General features: G+C 66.3%; 1 protein-coding gene across 1 annotated transcript in view; it reads left to right on the forward strand.

Annotated features, from left to right (window-relative positions):
- The window catches only part of LOC134353527 (sarcoplasmic/endoplasmic reticulum calcium ATPase 1-like), a 43,597-nt gene that overhangs the window by 16,171 nt on the left and 6,350 nt on the right, over positions 1-21,076 (forward strand). Inside the window, exons 2-4 of the mRNA XM_063061526.1 lie at positions 15,959-16,161; positions 16,998-17,083; positions 18,122-18,255. Of these exons, the coding sequence (XP_062917596.1) occupies positions 15,959-16,161; positions 16,998-17,083; positions 18,122-18,255 (423 nt within the window). The remainder of the gene's footprint in view (positions 1-15,958; positions 16,162-16,997; positions 17,084-18,121; positions 18,256-21,076) is intronic.

Here is a 21,076-nt window from a genome sequence, read left to right on the forward strand (position 1 = left end):
CCCCGTCTCTGTCCCCACACCCCCCCGTCTCTGTCCCCACACCCCCCCCCCGTCTCTGTCCCCACACCCCCCCCGTCTCTGTCCCCACACCCCCCCGTCTCTGAGTCCCCACACCCCCCCCCGTCTCTGTCCCCACACCCCCCCCGTCTCTGAGTCCCCACACCCCCCTGTCTCTGAGTCCCCACACCCCCCCCGTCTCTGTCCCCACACCCCCCCCGTCTCTGAGTCCCCACACCCCCCCGTCTCTGAGTCCCCACACCCTTCCCGTCTCTGAGTCCCCACACCCCCCCGTCTCTGTCCCCACACCCCCCCCGTCTCTGTCCCCACACCCCCCCCGTCTCTGTCCCCCACCCCCCCCGTCTCTGTCCCCACACCCCCCCCCTCCCCCCCACCCCCGTCTCTGTCCCCACACCCCCCCGTCTCTGTCCCCACACCCCCCCCCGTCTCTGTCCCCACACCCCCCCGTCTCTGTCCCCACACCCCCCCCGTCTCTGTCCCCACACCCTTCCCGTCTCTGAGTCCCCACACCCCCCCCGTCTCTGTCCCCACACCCTCCCCGTCTCTGTCCCCACACCCCCCCCGTCTCTGAGTCCCCACACCCCCCCGTCTCTGAGTCCCCACACCCCCCCCGTCTCTGAGTCCCCACACCCTTCCCGTCTCTGTCCCCACACCCCCCCCGTCTCTGAGTCCCCACACCCCCCCGTCTCTGTCCCCACACCCTTCCCGTCTCTGAGTCCCCACACCCCCCCCCGTCTCTGTCCCCACACCCCCCCGTCTCTGTCCCCGTCCCCCACCCCCCCCGTCTCTGTCCCCACACACCCCCCCGTCTCTGTCCCCCACCCCCCCCGTCTCTGTCCCCACACCCCCCCCGTCTCTGTCCCCACACCCCCCGTCTCTGTCCCCACACCCCCCCGTCTCTGTCCCCACACCCCCCCCGTCTCTGAGTCCCCACACCCCCCCCGTCTCTGAGTCCCCACACCCCTCCCGTCTCTGAGTCCCCACACCCCCCCGTCTCTGTCCCCACACCCCCCCCGTCTCTGTCCCCACACCCCCCCCCGTCTCTGTCCCCACACCCCCCCCGTCTCTGTCCCCACACCCCCCCCGTCTCTGTCCCCACACCCCCCCCGTCTCTGTCCCCACACCCCCCCCCGTCTCTGAGTCCCCACACCCCCCCCGTCTCTGAGTCCCCACACCCCCCCGTCTCTGTCCCCACACCCCCCCCGTCTCTGAGTCCCCACACCCCCCCGTCTCTGTCCCCACACCCTTCCCGTCTCTGAGTCCCCACACCCCCCCCGTCTCTGTCCCCACACCCCCGTCTCTGTCCCCACACCCCTCCCCGTCTCTGTCCCCCACCCCCCCGTCTCTGTCCCCACCCCCCCCGTCTCTGTCCCCACCCCCCCCCGTCTCTGTCCCCACACCCCCCCCCGTCTCTGTCCCCACACCCCCCCCGTCTCTGTCCCCCACCCCCCCCGTCTCTGTCCCCACACCCCCCCCCGTCTCTGTCCCCACACCCTTCCCGTCTCTGTCCCCACACCCCCCGTCTCTGTCCCCCACCCCCCCGTCTCTGTCCCCACACCCCCCCCGTCTCTGTCCCCACACCCCCCCCGTCTCTGGTCCCCACACCCCCCCGTCTCTGTCCCCACACCCCCCCGTCTCTGTCCCCACACCCCCCCCGTCTCTGTCCCCACACCCCCCCCGTCTCTGAGTCCCCACACCCCCCCTTCCCACCCCCCCCCGTCTCTGTCCCCACACCCCCCCCGTCTCTGTCCCCACACCCCCCCGTCTCTGTCCCCACACCCCCCGTCTCTGTCCCCACACCCCCCCGTCTCTGTCCCCCCACACCCCCCCGTCTCTGTCCCCACACCCCCCCCGTCTCTGAGTCCCCACACCCCCCCCGTCTCTGTCCCCACACCCCCCCCGTCTCTGTCCCCACACCCCCCCCGTCTCTGTCCCCACACCCCCCCCGTCTCTGTCCCCACACCCCCCCCGTCTCTGTCCCCACACCCCCCCCGTCTCTGAGTCTGTCCCCACACCCCCCCGTCTCTGTCCCCACACCCCCCCCGTCTCTGAGTCCCCACACCCCCCCCCGTCTCTGAGTCCCCACACCCCCCCGTCTCTGTCCCCACACCCGTCCCGTCTCTGAGTCCCCACACCCCCCCCGTCTCTGTCCCCACACCCTTCCCGTCTCTGAGTCCCCACACCCCCCCCGTCTCTGAGTCCCCACACCCCCCCGTCTCTGAGTCCCCACACCCCCCCCGTCTCTGTCCCCACACACCCCCCCGTCTCTGTCCCCACACCCCCCCCGTCTCTGAGTCCCCACACCCCCCCGTCTCTGAGTCCCCACACCCCCCCGTCTCTGTCCCCACACCCCCCCCGTCTCTGTCCCCACACCCCCCCCGTCTCTAGTCCCCACACCCCCCCCGTCTCTGTCCCCACACCCCCCCCGTCTCTGAGTCCCCACACCCCCCCCGTCTCTGTCCCCACACCCCCCCGTCTCTGTCCCCACACCCCCCCCGTCTCTGAGTCCCCACACCCCTCCCCGTCTCTGTCCCCACACCCTTCCCGTCTCTGAGTCCCCACACCCCCCCCGTCTCTGTCCCCACACCCTTCCCGTCTCTGAGTCCCCACACCCCCCCCGTCTCTGTCCCCACACCCTTCCCGTCTCTGAGTCCCCACACCCCCCCCCGTCTCTGTCCCCACACCCCCCCCGTCTCTGAGTCCCCACACCCTTCCTGTCTCTGTCCCCACACCCCCCCGTCTCTGAGTCCCCACACCCCCCCCGTCTCTGTCCCCACACCCCCCCGTCTCTGAGTCCCCACACCCCCCGTCTCTGTCCCCACACCCTTCCCGTCTCTGTCCCCACACCCCCCCCGTCTCTGTCCCCACACCCCTCCCGTCTCTGAGTCCCCACACCCCCCCCGTCTCTGTGTCCCCACACCCCCCCCGTCTCTGTGTCCCCACACCCCCCCCGTCTCTGTCCCCACACCCTTCCTGTCTCTGAGTCCCCACACCCCCCCCGTCTCTGAGTCCCCACACCCTTCCTGTCTCTGAGTCCCCACACCCCCTCCCGTCTCTGAGTCCCCACACCCTTCCCGTCTCTGAGGTCCCCACACCCCTCCCTGTCTCTGTCCCCACACCCTTCCCGTATCTGTCCCCACACCCCTTCCCGTCTCTGAGTCCCCACACCTCCCCCCGTCTCTGTCCCCACACCCTTCCCGTCTCTGAGGTCCCCACACCCCTCCCCGTCTCTGTCCCCACACCCTTCCCGTCTCTGAGTCCCCACACCCCCCCCGTCTCTGAGTCCCCACACCCCCCCGTCTCTGAGTCCCCACACCCCCCCCGTCTCTGTCCCCACACCCCCCCCGTCTCTGTCCCCACACCCCTCCCGTCTCTGAGTCCCCACACCCCCCCGTCTCTGAGTCCCCACCCCCCGTCTCTGTCCCCCCCCCCCGTCTCTGTCCCCACACCCCTCCCGTCTCTGAGTCCCCACACCCCCCCCGTCTCTGAGTCCCCACACCCCCCCCGTCTCTGAGTCCCCACACCCCCCCCGTCTCTGAGTCCCCACACCCCCTCCCGTCTCTGAGTCCCCACACCCCCCCCGTCTCTGAGTCCCCACACCCCCCGTCTCTGTCCGTCTCTGAGTCCCCACACCCCCCCCGTCTCTGAGTCCCCACACCCCCCCCGTCTCTGAGTCCCCACACCCCCCCGTCTCTGAGTCCCCACACCCCCCCGTCTCTGAGTCCCCACACCCCCCCCGTCTCTGTCCCCACACCCCCCCCGTCTCTGTCCCCACACCCCCCCGTCTCTGAGTCCCCACACCCCCCCGTCTCTGAGTCCCCACACCCCCCCCGTCTCTGTCCCCACACCCTTCCCGTCTCTGAGTCCCCACACCCCCCCGTCTCTGAGTCCCCACACCCCCCCGTCTCTGTCCCCACACCCTCCCGTCTCTGTCCCCACACCCCCCCCGTCTCTGTCCCCACACCCCCCCCGTCTCTGTCCCCACACCCCCCCCGTCTCTGTCCCCACACCCCCCCGTCTCTGTCCCCACACCCCCCCGTCTCTGTCCCCACACCCCCCCTGTCCCACACCCCGTCTCTGTCCCCACACCCCCCCCGTCTCTGTCCCCACACCCCCCCCGTCTCTGAGTCCCCACACCCCCCCGTCTCTGTCCCCACCCCCCCCCGTCTCTGTCCCCACCCCCCCCGTCTCTGAGATCCCCACACCCCCCCCGTCTCTGTCCCCACACCCCCCCGTCTCTGAGTCCCCACACCCTTCCTGTCTCTGAGTCCCCACACCCCCCCCGTCTCTGAGTCCCCACACCCCCCCCGTCTCTGTCCCCACACCCCCCCGTCTCTGTCCCCACACCCCCCCCGTCTCTGTCCCCACACCCTTCCCGTCTCTGTCCCCACACCCCCCCCCGTCTCTGAGTCCCCACACCCCCCCGTCTCTGTCCCCACACCCCCCCGTCTCTGTCCCCACACCCCCCCCGTCTCTGTCCCCACACCCTTCCCGTCTCTGTCCCCACACCCCCCCCGTCTCTGTCCCCACACCCCCCTGTCTCTGAGTCCCCACACCCCCCCCGTCTCTGTCCCCCCACCCTTCCCGTCTCTGAGTCCCCACACCCCCCCCGTCTCTGTCCCCACACCCTTCCCGTCTCTGAGTCCCCACACCCTTCCTGTCTCTGTCCCCACACCCCCCCCGTCTCTGTCCCCACACCCCCCCGTCTCTGAGTCCCCACACCCCCCCCGTCTCTGTCCCCACACCCTTCCCGTCTCTGAGTCCCCACACCCTTCCTGTCTCTGTCCCCACACCCTTCCTGTCTCTGTCCCCACACCCCCCCGTCTCTGAGTCCCCACACCCCCCCCCGTCTCTGAGTCCGTCACCCCTCCCTGTCTCTGTCCCCACACCCCCCCGTCTCTGAGTCCCCACACCCCCCCCCGTCTCTGTCCCCACACCCCCCCGTCTCTGTCCCCACACCCCCCCCGTCTCTGTCCCCACACCCCCCCCGTCTCTGTCCCCACACCCTTCCTGTCTCTGTCCCCACACACCCCCCCGTCTCTGTCCCCACACCCCCCCCGTCTCTGTCCCCACACCCCCCCCGTCTCTGTCCCCACACCCTTCCCGTCTCTGAGTCCCCACACCCCTCCCCCGTCTCTGAGTCCCCACACCTCCCCGTCTCTGAGTCCCCACACCCCCCCCCGTCTCTGTCCCCACACCCCCCCCGTCTCTGAGTCCCCACACCCCCCCCGTCTCTGTCCCCACACCCCCCCGTCTCTGAGTCCGTCACCCCTCCCTGTCTCTGAGTCCCCACACCCCCCCCGTCTCTGTCCCCACACCCCCCCGTCTCTGAGTCCGTCACCCCTCCCTGTCTCTGAGTCCCCACACCCCCCCCCGTCTCTGTCCCCACACCCTTCCTGTCTCTGAGTCCCCACACCCCCCCCGTCTCTGTCCCCACACCCCTCCCGTCTCTGAGTCCCCACACCCCTCCCTGTCTCTGTCCCCACACCCCCCCGTCTCTGAGTCCCCACACCCCCCCCCGTCTCTGTCCCCACACCCTTCCTGTCTCTGAGTCCCCACACCCCCCCCCGTCTCTGTCCCCACACCCTTCCTGTCTCTGAGTCCCCACACCCCCCCCGTCTCTGTCCCCACACCCTTCCCGTCTCTGAGTCCCACACCCCTCCCTGTCTCTGTCCCCACACCCTTCCCGTCTCTGAGTCCCCACACCCCCCCCGTCTCTGTCCCCACACCCCCCCCGTCTCTGTCCCCACACCCCCCCCGTCTCTGTCCCCACACCCCCCCCCCGTCTCTGTCCCCACACCCCCCCGTCTCTGTCCCCACACCCCCCCGTCTCTGTCCCCACACCCCCCCGTCTCTGAGTCCCCACACCCCCCCCGTCTCTGAGTCCCCACACCCCTCCCTGTCTCTGTCCCCACACCCCCCCCGTCTCTGTCCCCACACCCCCCCGTCTCTGAGTCCCCACACCCCCCCGTCTCTGAGTCCCCACACCCCCCCCCGTCTCTGTCCCCACACCCTTCCCGTCTCTGAGTCCCCACACCCCTCCCCGTCTCTGTCCCCACACCCCCCCGTCTCTGTCCCCACACCCCCCCCGTCTCTGTCCCCACACCCCCCCGTCTCTGTCCCCACACCCCCCCCGTCTCTGTCCCCACACCCTTCCTGTCTCTGAGTCCCCACACCCCCCCGTCTCTGTCCCCACACCTCCCCGTCTCTGTCCCCACACCCTTCCCGTCTCTGAGTCCCCACACCCTTCCTGTCTCTGAGTCCCCACACCCTTCCCGTCTCTGTCCCCACACCCCCCCCGTCTCTGTCCCCACACCCTTCCCGTCTCTGTCCCCACACCCTTCCTGTCTCTGAGTCCCCACACCTCCCCGTCTCTGTCCCCACACCCTTCCCGTCTCTGAGTCCCCACACCCTTCCCGTCTCTGAGTCCCCACCCCTCCCCGTCTCTGAGTCCCCACACCCCCCCCCCGTCTCTGTCCCCACACCCCTCCCCGTCTCTGAGTCTGTCACCCCTTCCCGTCTCTGAGTCCCCACACCCTTCCCGTCTCTGAGGTCCCACACCCCTCCCCGTCTCTGAGTCCCCACACCCCCCCCCGTCTCTGTCCCCACACCCTTCCCGTCTCTGTCCCCACACCTCCCCGTCTCTGTCCCCACACCCTTCCCGTCTCTGTCCCCACACCTCCCCGTCTCTGTCCCCACACCCCTCCCTGTCTCTGAGTCCCCACACCCCCCCCCGTCTCTGAGTCCCCACACCCCTCCTGTCTCTGAGTCCCCACACCACCCCCCGTCTCTGTCCCCACACCCTTCCTGTCTCTGAGTCCCCACACCCCTCCCCCGTCTCTGAGTCCCCACACCCCCCCGTCTCTGTCCCCCCACCCCTCCCCGTCTCTGAGTCCCCACACCCCCCCCGTCTCTGAGTCCCCACACCCCCCCCCGTCTCTGTCCCCACACCCCCCCCGTCTCTGTCCCCACACCCCCCCCGTCTCTGTCCCCCCACCCCTCCCCGTCTCTGTCCCCACACCCTTCCCGTCTCTGAGTCCCCACACCCTTCCCGTCTCTGAGTCCCCACACCCCCCCCGTCTCTGTCCCCACACCCCCCCCCGTCTCTGTCCCCACACCCTTCCCGTCTCTGAGTCCCCACACCCCCCCCCGTCTCTGTCCCCACACCCTTCCCGTCTCTGAGTCCCCACACCCCCCCCCGTCTCTGTCCCCACACCCCCCCCCGTCTCTGTCCCCACACCCCCCCCGTCTCTGAGTCCCCACACCCTTCCCGTCTCTGTCCCCACACCCCCCCCCGTCTCTGTCCCCACACCCTTCCCGTCTCTGAGTCCCCACACCCTTCCCGTCTCTGTCCCCACACCTCCCCGTCTCTGTCCCCACACCCCCCCCGTCTCTGTCCCCACACCCCCCCCGTCTCTGAGTCCCCACACCCCCCCGTCTCTGTCCCCACACCCCTCCCCGTCTCTGTCCCCACCCCCCCTGTCTCTGTCCCCACCCCCCCTGTCTCTGTCCCCACACCCCCCCGTCTCTGTCCCCACACCCCTCCCCGTCTCTGTCCCCACACCCTTCCTGTCTCTGTCCCCACCCCCCCCCGTCTCTGTCCCCACACCCCTCCCGTCTCTGAGTCTGTCACCCCCCCGTCTCTGTCCCCCCACCCCCCCCCGTCTCTGTCCCCACACCCCCCCCGTCTCTGTCCCCACACCCCCCCCCGTCTCTGTCCCCACACCCTTCCTGTCTCTGTCCCCACACCCCCCCCGTCTCTGTCCCCACACCCCCCCCCGTCTCTGTCCCCACACCCCCCCCGTCTCTGTCCCCACACCCTTCCCGTCTCTGAGTCCCCACACCCCTCCCCCGTCTCTGAGTCCCCACACCTCCCCGTCTCTGAGTCCCCACACCCCCCCCGTCTCTGTCCCCACACCCCCCCCGTCTCTGAGTCCCCACACCCCCCCCCGTCTCTGTCCCCACACCCCCCCGTCTCTGAGTCCGTCACCCCTCCCTGTCTCTGAGTCCCCACACCCCCCCCGTCTCTGTCCCCACACCCCCCCGTCTCTGAGTCCGTCACCCCTCCCTGTCTCTGAGTCCCCACACCCCCCCCCGTCTCTGTCCCCACACCCTTCCTGTCTCTGAGTCCCCACACCCCCCCCGTCTCTGTCCCCACACCCCTCCCGTCTCTGAGTCCCCACACCCCTCCCTGTCTCTGTCCCCACACCCCCCCGTCTCTGAGTCCCCACACCCCCCCCCGTCTCTGTCCCCACACCCTTCCTGTCTCTGAGTCCCCACACCCCCCCCCCGTCTCTGTCCCCACACCCTTCCTGTCTCTGAGTCCCCACACCCCCCCCGTCTCTGTCCCCACACCCTTCCCGTCTCTGAGTCCCACACCCCTCCCTGTCTCTGTCCCCACACCCTTCCCGTCTCTGAGTCCCCACACCCCCCCCGTCTCTGTCCCCACACCCCCCCCGTCTCTGTCCCCACACCCCCCCCGTCTCTGAGTCCCCACACCCCTCCCTGTCTCTGTCCCCACACCCCCCCCCGTCTCTGTCCCCACACCCCCCCGTCTCTGAGTCCCCACACCCCCCCCGTCTCTGAGTCCCCACACCCCCCCCGTCTCTGTCCCCACACCCTTCCCGTCTCTGAGTCCCCACACCCCTCCCCGTCTCTGTCCCCACACCCCCCCGTCTCTGTCCCCACACCCCCCCCGTCTCTGTCCCCACACCCCCCCGTCTCTGTCCCCACACCCCCCCCGTCTCTGTCCCCACACCCTTCCTGTCTCTGAGTCCCCACACCCCCCCGTCTCTGTCCCCACACCTCCCCGTCTCTGTCCCCACACCCTTCCCGTCTCTGAGTCCCCACACCCTTCCTGTCTCTGAGTCCCCACACCCTTCCCGTCTCTGTCCCCACACCCCCCCCGTCTCTGTCCCCACACCCTTCCCGTCTCTGTCCCCACACCCTTCCTGTCTCTGAGTCCCCACACCTCCCCGTCTCTGTCCCCACACCCTTCCCGTCTCTGAGTCCCCACACCCTTCCCGTCTCTGAGTCCCCACCCCTCCCCGTCTCTGAGTCCCCACACCCCCCCCCGTCTCTGTCCCCACACCCCTCCCCGTCTCTGAGTCTGTCACCCCTTCCCCCCTCTCTGTCCCCTCTCTCGTCCCCACACCTCCCCGTCTCTGTCCCCACACCCCTCCCTGTCTCTGAGTCCCCACACCCCCCCCGTCTCTGAGTCCCCACACCCCTCCTGTCTCTGAGTCCCCACACCCCCCCGTCTCTGTCCCCACACCCTTCCTGTCTCTGAGTCCCCACACCCCTCCCCCGTCTCTGAGTCCCCACACCCCCCCGTCTCTGTCCGAGTCCCCACACCCCCCCCGTCTCTGAGTCCCCACACCCCCCCCGTCTCTGTCCCCACACCCCCCCGTCTCTGTCCCCACACCCCCCCCCGTCTCTGTCCCCCCACCCCTCCCCGTCTCTGTCCCCACACCCTTCCCGTCTCTGAGTCCCCACACCCTTCCCGTCTCTGAGTCCCCACACCCCCCCCCGTCTCTGTCCCCACACCCCCCCCGTCTCTGTCCCCACACCCTTCCCGTCTCTGAGTCCCCACACCCCCCCCGTCTCTGTCCCCACACCCTTCCCGTCTCTGAGTCCCCACACCCCCCCCCGTCTCTGTCCCCACACCCCCCCCCGTCTCTGTCCCCACACCCCCCCCGTCTCTGAGTCCCCACACCCTTCCCGTCTCTGTCCCCACACCCCCCCCCTCGTTCTCTGTCCCCACACCCTTCCCGTCTCTGAGTCCCCACACCCTTCCCGTCTCTGTCCCCACACCTCCCCGTCTCTGTCCCCACACCCCCCCCGTCTCTGAGTCCCCACACCCTTCCTGTCTCTGAGTCCCCACACCCTTCCCGTCTCTGTCACCACACCCTTCCCGTCTCTGTCCCCACACCTCCCCGTCTCTGTCCCCACACCCCCCCCCGTCTCTGAGTCCCCACACCCTTCCTGTCTCTGAGTCCCCACACCCTTCCCGTCTCTGTCCCCACACCCCCCCCTCTGTCCCCACACCCTTCCCGTCTCTGAGTCCCCACACCCTTCCCGTCTCTGTCCCCACACCTCCCCGTCTCTGTCCCCACACCCCCCCCCGTCTCTGAGTCCCCACACCCTTCCTGTCTCTGAGGTCCCACACCCCCCCGTCTCTGTCCCCACACCCCCCCGTCTCTGAGTCCCCACACCCCCCTGTCTCTGTCCCCACACCCCTCCCTGTCTCTGAGTCCCCACACCCCCCCCGTCTCTGTCCCCACACCCCCCCGTCTCTGAGTCCCCACACCCCCCTGTCTCTGTCCCCACACCCCCCCGTCTCTGAGTCCCCACACCCCCCCCGTCTCTGTCCCCACACCCTTCCTGTCTCTGTCCCCACACCCCCCCCGTCTCTGTCCCCACACCCCCCCGTCTCTGAGTCCCCACACCCCCCCCCGTCTCTGTCCCCACACCCCCCCGTCTCTGAGTCCCCACACCCCCCCCCGTCTCTGTCCCCACACCCTTCCCGTCTCTGAGGTCCCACACCCCCCCCCGTCTCTGTCCCCACACCCTCCCCGTCTCTGAGTCCCCACACCCCCCCCCGTCTCTGTCCCCCCACCCCTCCCCGTCTCTGTCCCCACACCCCTCCCCGTCTCTGAGTCTGTCACCCCCCCGTCTCTGTCCCCACACCCCCCCGTCTCTGAAATCCCACACCCCTCCCCGTCTCTGTCCCCACACCCTTCCCGTCTCTGAGTCCCCACACCTCCCCCCGTCTCTGTCCCCACACCCTTCCCGTCTCTGAGTCCCCACACCCTTCCCCGTCTCTGTCCCCACACCCCCCCGTCTCTGAGTCCATCACCCCCTGTATCTGAGTCTCCACACCCCCGTCTCTGAATCCCCACACCTCCCCGTCTCTGAGGTCCCACACCCCCCCCCGTCTCTGTCCCCACACCCTCCCCGTCTCTGAGTCCCCACACCCCCCCCGTCTCTGTCCCCCCACCCCTCCCCGTCTCTGTCCCCACACCCCTCCCCGTCTCTGAGTCTGTCACCCCCCCGTCTCTGTCCCCACACCCCCCCGTCTCTGAAATCCCACACCCCTCCCCGTCTCTGTCCCCACACCCTTCCCGTCTCTGAGTCCCCACACCTCCCCCCGTCTCTGTCCCCACACCCTTCCCGTCTCTGAGTCCCCACACCCTTCCCCGTCTCTGTCCCCACACCCTTCCCGTCTCTGAGTCCCCACACCCCCCCCCGTCTCTGTCCCCACACCCCCCCCGTCTCTGAGTCCCCACACCCCTCCCTGTCTCTGTCCCCACACCCTTCCCGTCTCTGAGTCCCCACACCCCCCCCCGTCTCTGTCCCCACACCCCCCCGTCTCTGAGTCCCCACACCCCCCCCCGTCTCTGTCCCCACACCCTTCCCGTCTCTGTCCCCACACCCTTCCCGTCTCTGTCCCCACACCCCTCCCGTCTCTGAGTCCCCACACCCCCCCCGTCTCTGTCCCCACACCCCTCCCGTCTCTGAGTCCCCACACCCCCCCCGTCTCTGTCCCCACACCCTTCCTGTCTCTGAGTCCCCACACCTCCCCCCGTCTCTGTCCCCACACCCTTCCTGTCTCTGAGTCCCCACACCCCCCCCCCCGTCTCTGTCCCCACACCCTTCCCGTCTCTGAGGTCCCCACACCCCTCCCTGTCTCTGTCCCCACACCCTTCCCGTCTCTGTCCCCACACCCTTCCCGTCTCTGAGTCCCCACACCCCCCCCCGTCTCTGTCCCCACACCCTTCCCGTCTCTGAGGTCCCACACCCCTCCCCGTCTCTGTCCCCACACCCTTCCCGTCTCTGAGTCCCCACACCCCCCCCGTCTCTGAGTCCCCACACCCCCCCCGTCTCTGAGTCCCCACACCCTTCCCGTCTCTGTCCCCACACCCCCCCGTCTCTGTCCCCACACCCCTCCCGTCTCTGTCCCCACACCCCTTCCCGTCTCTGAGTCCCCACACCCCCCCCGTCTCTGTCCCCACACCCTTCCCGTCTCTGTCCCCACACCCCTCCCGTCTCTGTCCCCACACCTCCCCGTCTCTGAGTCCCCACACCCCCCCTCGTCTCTGTCCCCACACCCTTCCTGTCTCTGAGTCCCCACACCCCTCCCTGTCTCTGTCCCCACACCTCCCCGTCTCTGTCCCCACACCTCCCCGTCTCTGTCCCCACACCCCCCCCGTCTCTGTCCCCACACCCCTCCCGTCTCTGAGTCCCCACACCCCTCCCTGTCTCTGTCCCCACACCTCCCCGTCTCTGTCCCCACACCCCCCCGTCTCTGTCCCCACACCCTTCCTGTCTCTGAGTCCCCACACCCCCCCGTCTCTGAGTCCCCACACCTCCCCGTCTCTGAGTCCCCACACCCCCCCCGTCTCTGTCCCCACACCCTTCCCGTCTCTGTCCCCACACCCTTCCCGTCTCTGAGGTCCCACACCCCCCCCGTCTCTGTCCCCACACCCTTCCCGTCTCTGTCCCCACACCCTTCCCGTCTCTGAGGTCCCACACCCCCCCCCGTCTCTGTCCCCACACCCTTCCCGTCTCTGTCCCCACAATTTTCCCGTCTCTGAGGTCCCACACCCCTCCCTGTCTCTGTCCCCACACCCCTCCCCATCTCTGAGTCTGTCACCCCCCCGTCTCTGTCCCCCCCCCCCTCCCCGTCTCTGTCCCCACACCCCTCCCCGTCTCTGTCCCCACACCCTTCCTGTCTCTGAGTCCCCACACCCCTCCCTGTCTCTGTCCCCACACCTCCCCGTCTCTGTCCCCACACCCCCCCCCGTCTCTGTCCCCACACCCTTCCTGTCTCTGAGTCCCCACACCCCCCCCCCGTCTCTGTCCCCACACCCTTCCCGTCTCTGAGGTCCCACACCCCTCCCTGTCTCTGTCCCCACACCCCCCCGTCTCTGAGTCCCCACACCCTTCCCGTCTCTGAGTCCCCACACCTCCCCGTCTCTGTCCCCACACCCTTCCCGTCTCTGAGGTCCCACACCCCTCCCCGTCTCTGTCCCCACACCCTTCCCGTCTCTGAGTCCCCACACCCTTCCCGTCTCTGAGTCCCCACACCTCCCCGTCTCTGTCCCCACACCCTTCCCGTCTCTGAGGTCCCACACCCCTCCCTGTCTCTGAGTCCCCACACCCTTCCCGTCTCTGAGTCCCCACACCCCCCCCCGTCTCTGAGTCCCCACACCTCCCCGTCTCTGTCCCCACACCCTTCCCGTCTCTGAGTCCCCACACCCCTCCTGTCTCTGAGTCCCCACACCTCCCCGTCTCTGTCCCCACACCCTTCCCGTCTCTGAGGTCCCACACCCCTCCCTGTCTCTGTCCCCACACCCTTCCCGTCTCTGAGTCCCCACACCCCTCCTGTCTCTGAGTCCCCACACCCCCCCCCGTCTCTGTCCCCACACCCTTCCTGTCTCTGAGTCCCCACACCCCCCCCGTCTCTGTCCCCACACCCTTCCCGTCTCTGTCCCCACACCCCTCCCGTCTCTGTCCCCACACCCCTCCGTCTCTGAGGTCCCACACCCCTCCCTGTCTCTGTCCCCACACCCCCCCGTCTCTGAGTCCCCACACCCTTCCCGTCTCTGAGGTCCCACACCCTTCCCGTCTCTGAGGTCCCACACCCCCCCCCGTCTCTGTCCCCGCACCCTTCCTGTCTCTGAGTCCCCACACCCCCCCCGTCTCTGTCCCCACACCCCCCCGTCTCTGAGGTCCCACACCCCTCCCTGTCTCTGTCCCCACACCCCCCGTCTCTGTCCCCACACCCCTCCCGTCTCTGTCCCCACACCTCCCCGTCTCTGTCCCCACACCCCTCCCGTCTCTGTCCCCACACCCCTCCCTGTCTCTGAGGTCCCACACCCCTCCCTGTCTCTGTCCCCACACCCTTCCCGTCTCTGAGTCCCCACACCTCCCCGTCTCTGTCCCCACACCCTTCCCGTCTCTGAGGTCCCACACCCCTCCCTGTCTCTGTCCCCACACCCTTCCCGTCTCTGAGTCCCCACACCCCTCCTGTCTCTGAGTCCCCACACCCCCCCCCCGTCTCTGTCCCCACACCCTTCCTGTCTCTGAGTCCCCACACCCCCCCCCGTCTCTGTCCCCACACCCTTCCCGTCTCTGTCCCCACACCCCTCCCGTCTCTGTCCCCACACCCCTCCGTCTCTGAGGTCCCACACCCCTCCCTGTCTCTGTCCCCACACCCCCCCGTCTCTGAGTCCCCACACCCTTCCCGTCTCTGAGGTCCCACACCCTTCCCGTCTCTGAGGTCCCACACCCCCCCCCGTCTCTGTCCCCACACCCTTCCTGTCTCTGAGTCCCCACACCCCCCCCCGTCTCTGTCCCCACACCCCCCCGTCTCTGAGGTCCCACACCCCTCCCTGTCTCTGTCCCCACACCCCCCCGTCTCTGTCCCCACACCCCTCCCGTCTCTGAGTCCCCACACCCCCCGTCTCTGTCCCCACACCCCTCCCGTCTCTGTCCCCACACCTCCCCGTCTCTGTCCCCACACCCCTCCCGTCTCTGTCCCCACACCCCTCCCTGTCTCTGAGGTCCCACACCCCTCCCTGTCTCTGTCCCCACACCCTTCCCGTCTCTGAGTCCCCACACCCTTCCCGTCTCTGTCCCCACACCTCCCCGTCTCTGTCCCCACACCCCTCCCGTCTCTGAGTCCCCACACCCCCCGTCTCTGAGTCCATCACCCCCTGTATCTGAGTCTCCACACCCCCGTCTCTGAATCCCCACACCTCCCCGTCTCTGTCCCCACACCCCTCCCGTCTCTGAGTCCCCACACCCCCCGTCTCTGAGTCCATCACCCCCTGTATCTGAGTCTCCACACCCCCGTCTCTGAATCCCCACATCCCCCCATCTCTGAGTCTCCACACCCCTCCCCGTCTCTGAGTCCCCACACCACCCCGTCTCTATCCCCGTCACCGCCCATCTCTGTCCCCGTCACACCCCCGTCTCTGAGTCCGTCACCCCTCCCCGTCTCTGTCCCCACACCCATCCCCGTCTCTGAGTCCGTCACCCCCCCGTCTCTGTCCCCACACCCCCGTCTCTGAAATCCCACACCCTCCCCATCTCTCTGAGTCCCCACACCCCCCCGTCTCTGTCCCCCCACCCCTCCCCGTCTCCGAGTCCGTCACCCCCTCCCGTCACTGAGTCCGTCACCCCTCCCCGTCTCTGTCCCCACACCCCTCCGTCTCTGAAATCCCACACCCTCCCCATCTCTGAGTCCCCACACCTCCCCGTCTCTGTCCCCACACCCCTCCCCGTCTCTGAGTCCCCACACCCCCCCGTCTCTGTCCCCCCACCCCTCCCCGTCTCTGTCCCCACACCCCTCCCCGTCTCTGAGTCTGTCACCCCCCCGTCTCTGTCCCCACACCCCCCCGTCTCTGTCCCCACACCCCTCCCCGTCTCTGAGTCCGTCACCCCTCCCCGTCTCTGTCCCCACACCCCCCGTCTCTGAAATCCCACACCCTCCCCGTCTCTGAATCCCCACACCGCCCCGTCTCTGTCCCCCCACCCCTCCCCGTCTCTGAGTCCGTCACCCCCTCCCGTCTCTGAGTCCGTCACCCCCTCCCGTCTCTGAGTCCCCACACCTCCCCGTCTCTGAGTCCGTCACCCCTCCCCGTCTCTGAGTCCCCACACCCTCCCCGTCTCTGAGTCCGTCACTCCTCCCCGTCTCTGTCCATCACCCCTCCCCATCTCTGAGTCCCCACACTCCCCGTCTCTGTCCCCACACCCCTCCCATCTCTGAGTCTCCACACCCCTCCCCGTCTCTGAGTCCGTCAGCCTGACCCTTGGCCCTCTATCTCTCCCACATTCCTAACCGACTACTTCCCTCCCATTCCCTGTCTCCGACACACCCTTCCTCTCCTACATCTCTCTCTCCTCACGCTCACCCTCTCTCCCTCGCCCTCAGTATCTTCCTGACTGCAGCTCTGGGACTGCCCGAGGCTCTGATCCCAGTGCAGCTGCTGTGGGTGAACCTGGTGACGGACGGACTGCCAGCCACGGCCCTCGGCTTCAACCCCCCGGACCTGGATATCATGAACCGGCCCCCACGTAGTCCCAAGGAGCCCCTGATCAGCGGCTGGCTCTTCTTCCGCTACATGGCCATCGGAGGTGAGTCTGGGAGGAGAGGGGGTGTGGGGATAGTTGTCTGGGGAGAGAGAGGGGAAAGGGTGAGGTAGGAGAGGGGGATGGGGAGAGAATGGGGTGGGGAAGTTGGTGGGAGGAGAGAGGATGGGAGGTAGAGAGCTGGGAGGACAGGGGTGAGGGAGAGCAGAGCAGAGATAGGGGTGTGGAGGTAGATGAAGAGAGGTGAGGGGAGGGAGAGGTGGGAGGCAGAGTGATGGCAGAAGGAAAGGTGAGGGAGAAACGTTTGGCTGTAGAGAGGGGGAAGTGTGAGGAGAAAAGTGGCAAGAGAGCAGTGAGAGACGGGGAGGGGCGAGGAGAGAGCGGGGAGAGAGAGGGGAAGGGTGCAGGGTGAAGTGGGTGGTGGATGGGCAGAGAGATGAGCGGAGAATCAGCCTGGGGAAACGCTGATGTCCTCAGGACAAACTGTTCTCTGTGTCCCTCGGAAGGTTCTGTCATCCCTATGTGCTCCTGGATACGAGGCCACACAATCTGGATCACACCCGTAAATGTCAGTATCTACACCTACGATGAACACAAATGTGTACTTCACACCTGTGTACTGTACACACCAGATACCTGTGTACTGTACACACCTCACCCACCTGTGTATTGTACATAACCTCACACCTGTGTACTGTATACCTTGACATACATCTGTGTTCAGCCCCCACACACTGTGTGTACCCCCCCCCTCTCTCTCACACACACACACACACACATCTTTACACACCAGACATACACTAACCCATCCCCCTCCAGGTACGGAATGATCGTAGAGCACACGATTAGAGTCACACTTCGCTTCTCTCTCCCACACCCAGGGTATGTCGGCTGTGCCACAGTCGGAGCAGGTGCCTGGTGGTTCCTTTATGCTGACGATGGACCACAGGTTACTTATCACCAGCTGGTGAGTGTCCGGATCCCTCTACCACACCCCTATCTACACCCCCCTCAACCTCTTTAACCCCATTGCTCTGACCTCGGAAGTGTGTGATGGGACGGTGTGGAGGGAGATTCACTCTGTGTCTGACCCCGGGAGTGTGTGATGGGACGGTGTGGAGGGAGATTCACTCTGTGTCTGACCCCGGGAGTGTGTGATGGGACGGTGTGGAGGGAGATTCACTCTGTGTCTGACCCCGGGAGTGTGTGATGGGACGGTGTGGAGGGAGCTTCACTCTGTGTGTCTGACCCCGGGAGTGTGTGATGGGACGGTGTGGAGGGAGATTCACTCTGTGTCTGACCCCGGGAGTGTGTGATGGGACGGTGTGGAGGGAGCTTCACTCTGTGTCTGACCCCGGGAGTGTGTGATGGGACGGTGTGGAGGGAGCTTCACTCTGTGTCTGACCCCGGGAGGGTGTGATGGGACAGTGTGGAGGGAGTTTCACTCTGTGTCTGACCCCGGGAGTGTGTGATGGGACGGTGTGGAGGGAGCTTCACTCTGTGCCTGACCCCGGGAGTGTGTGATGGGACGGTGTGGAGAGAGTTTCACTCTGTGCCTGACCCCGGGAGTGTGTGATGGGACGGTGTGGGGGGAGTTTCACTCTGTGTCTGACCCCGGGAGTGTGTGATGGGACGGTGTGGAGGGAGATTCACTCTGTTTCTGAACCCGGGAGTGTGTGATGGGACGGTGTGGAGGGAGCTTCACTCTGTGTCTGACCCCGGGAGTGTGTGATGGGACGGTGTGGAGGGAGCTTCACTCTGTGTCTGACCCCGGGAGTGTGTGATGGGACGGTGTGGAGGGAGCTTCACTCTGTGTCTGACCCCGGGAGTGTGTTGATGGGACGGTGTGGAGGGAGTTTCACTCTGTGTCTGACCCCGGGAGTGTGTGATGGGACGGTGTGGAGGGAGTCTGTCCTTGTGTCTGAACTTTGTGTTAACCCCTCTATGAGTCCACTACCCCTGACCCCTCAGTCTGACATCTGTTCTGGAACTCTCTGTCCCCCAGTCGCACTTCATGCAATGCACAGAGGTAAACCTGGATTTCGAGGGGATCGACTGCGAAGTGTTTGAGGCAGCAGAACCCATGACAATGTCCTTGTCGGTGTTAGTGACCATCGAAATGAGCAATGCCTTGAACAGGTCAGTCTCTGGCAGCATGGACAACCCCCTCCCCCCCTAACCTGGCGTGTCGCTCTCTCTCTGTCCACCCTTTGACAACACTGAGTGTCTGCGTCACTGTCACAACCCAGAAACGTGTGAAGTGAGGTTGGAAGGCAGTCTAAAAGGTCAATGGCAACATTCAACAGTCTGGAGTAACAGAGGGAACTTCGGGGCCACATCGATAGATTCCTCAAAGTTGCTCTGCAAGTGAACAGGATGGATAAGAAGGTGTTTGGTATGCTGGTCTTCATTAGTCAGGGGATTGGGTCCAAGAGCCGTGAGGTAATGTTACAGCTCTATAAAACCTAGTTAGACCACACTTGGGATATTGTGTTCTGTTCTGGTCACCTCATTATAGGGAGCATACAGAAGCTTTAGAGAAGGTGTAGAGGAGATTCACCAGGATGCTGCCTGGATTAGAGAGGGTGTAGAGGAGATTCACCAGGATGCTGCCTGGATTAGAGAGGGTGTAGAGGAGATTCACCAGGATGCTGCCTGGATTAGAGAGGGTGCAGAGGAGATTTACCTGGATGCTGCCTGGATTAGAGAGGGTGCAGAGGAGATGCACCAGGATGCTGTCTGTATTAGAGAGGGTGCAGAGGAGATTTACCTGGATGCTGCCTGGATTAGAGAGGGTGCAGAGGAGATGCACCAGGATGCTGTCTGTATTAGAGAGGGTGTAGAGGAGATTCACCAGGATGCTGCCTGGATTAGAGAGGGTGTAGAGAAGATTCACCAGGATGCTGCCTGGATTAGAGAGGGTGCAGAGGAGATTTACCTGGATGCTGCCTGGATTAGAGAGGGTGCAGAGGGGATTTACCAGGATGCTGCCTGGATTAGAGAGGGTGCAGAGGAGATTCACCAGGATGCTGCCTGGATTAGAGAGGGTGCAGAGGGGATTTACCTGGATGCTGCCTGGATTAGAGAGGGTGCAGAGGAGATTTACCAGGATGCTGCCTGGATTAGAGAGGGCGCAGAGGAGATTCACCAGGATGCTTCCCAGATTAGAGAGCATGTCATGATAAGAGGTTGGCTGAGGTATGCCTTTCTCATTGGAGCAAAGGAGGATGAGAGATGACTTGGTAGAGGAGTGTAAAATGATTCGAGGCATCAATAGAGTGGACACTCGGAGACGCTTTCCCGTGTGGAAATGGCTAGTGCAAGGGGACTTAGTTATTTGGGAGAAGTTATAGGGGGATGTCAGAGATAGTTTTTTGACATAGAGGGTGGTGGGTGTGTGGAACATGCTGCTAGGCGTGATGGTAGAGACAGATACATTAGCAGCATTTAGGAAACTCTTAGATAGCTACATGGATGAGAGGAAAATGGAGGGTTTGTGGGATGAAAGGATTGGATTGATCTTCAAAGTCTGGCACAAAATCACGTGCTAAAGGGCCTGTACTACAGTGCTGTACTGTTCTTGTGTTCAGTGTTACTGACTCAGGCAGGGGGACAGGGAGGGGCGTAGACAGTGAGCTGGGATATTGGGACCGTCAGCAGGAGGGTCGGGGGACAGGGAGGCGCGTAGACAGTCAGCTGGGATATCGGGACGGTCAGCGGGGGGTCGGGGGACGGGGAGGAGTGTACACGGTCAGATGGGATATCGGGACGGTCAGGGGGGTCAGGGGGACAGGGAGGGGCGTAGACAGTCAGCTGGGATATCGGGATGGACAGGGGGGTCAGGGGGACAGGGAGGGGCGTAGACAGTCAGCTGGGATATCGGGATAGTCAGCAGGAGGGACGGGAGACGGAGAGGGGCGTGGACAGTCAGCTGGGATATCGGGATGGACAGGGGGGTCGGAGGACAGAGAGGGGCGTAGACAGTCAGCTGGGATATCGGGATGGACAGGGGGGTCGGAGGACAGAGAGGGGCGTGGACAGTCAGCTGGGATATCGGGACGGTCAGCGGGGGGTCGGGGGACGGGGAGGAGTGTACACGGTCAGATGGGATATCGGGACGGTCAGGGGGGTCAGGGGGACAGGGAGGGGCGTAGACAGTCAGCTGGGATATCGGGATAGTCAGCAGGAGGGACGGGAGACAGAGAGGGGCGTGGACAGTCAGCTGGGATATCGGGACGGTCAGCAGGAGGGTCAGGGGACAGAGAGGGGTGTACACGGTCAGCTGGGATATCGGGACAGTCAGCAGGGGGGTCGGAGGACAGAGAGGGGCGTGGACAGTCAGCTGGGATATCGGGATGGTCAGCAGGGGGGTCGGAGGACAGGGAGGAGTGTACACGGTCAGATGGGATATCGGGACGGTCAGCAGGGGGGTCGGAGGATAGAGAGGGGCGTGGACAGTCAGCTGGGATATCGGGACGGTCAGCGGGGGGTCGGGGGACAGGGAGGAGTGTACACGGTCAGATGGGATATCGGGACGGTCAGCAGGGGGGTCGGAGGATAGAGAGGGGCGTGGACAGTCAGCTGGGATATCGGGATGGTCAGCAGGTGGGCCAGGGGGATAGGGAGGGGCGTAGACAGTCAGCTGGGATATCGGGACGGTCAGCGGGGGGTCGGGGGACAGGAAGGAGTGTACACGGTCAGATGGGATATTGGGACGGTCAGCAGGTGGGTCAGGGGGATAGGGAGGGGCGTAGACAGTCAGCTGGGATATCGGGATGGTCAGCAGGAGGGTCGGGGGACAGAGAGGAGTGTACATGGTCAGCTGGGATATCGGGACAGTCAGCAGGGGGGTCGGAGGACAGAGAGGGGCGTGGACAGTCAGCTGGGATATCGGGATGGTCAGCAGGGGGGTCGGAGGACAGAGAGGAGTGTACATGGTCAGCTGGGATATCGGGATGGA

The sequence above is a fragment of the Mobula hypostoma genome, chromosome 11, assembly GCF_963921235.1.
Source record: "Mobula hypostoma chromosome 11, sMobHyp1.1, whole genome shotgun sequence".
NCBI classification, from domain to species: Eukaryota; Metazoa; Chordata; class Chondrichthyes; order Myliobatiformes; family Myliobatidae; genus Mobula; species Mobula hypostoma.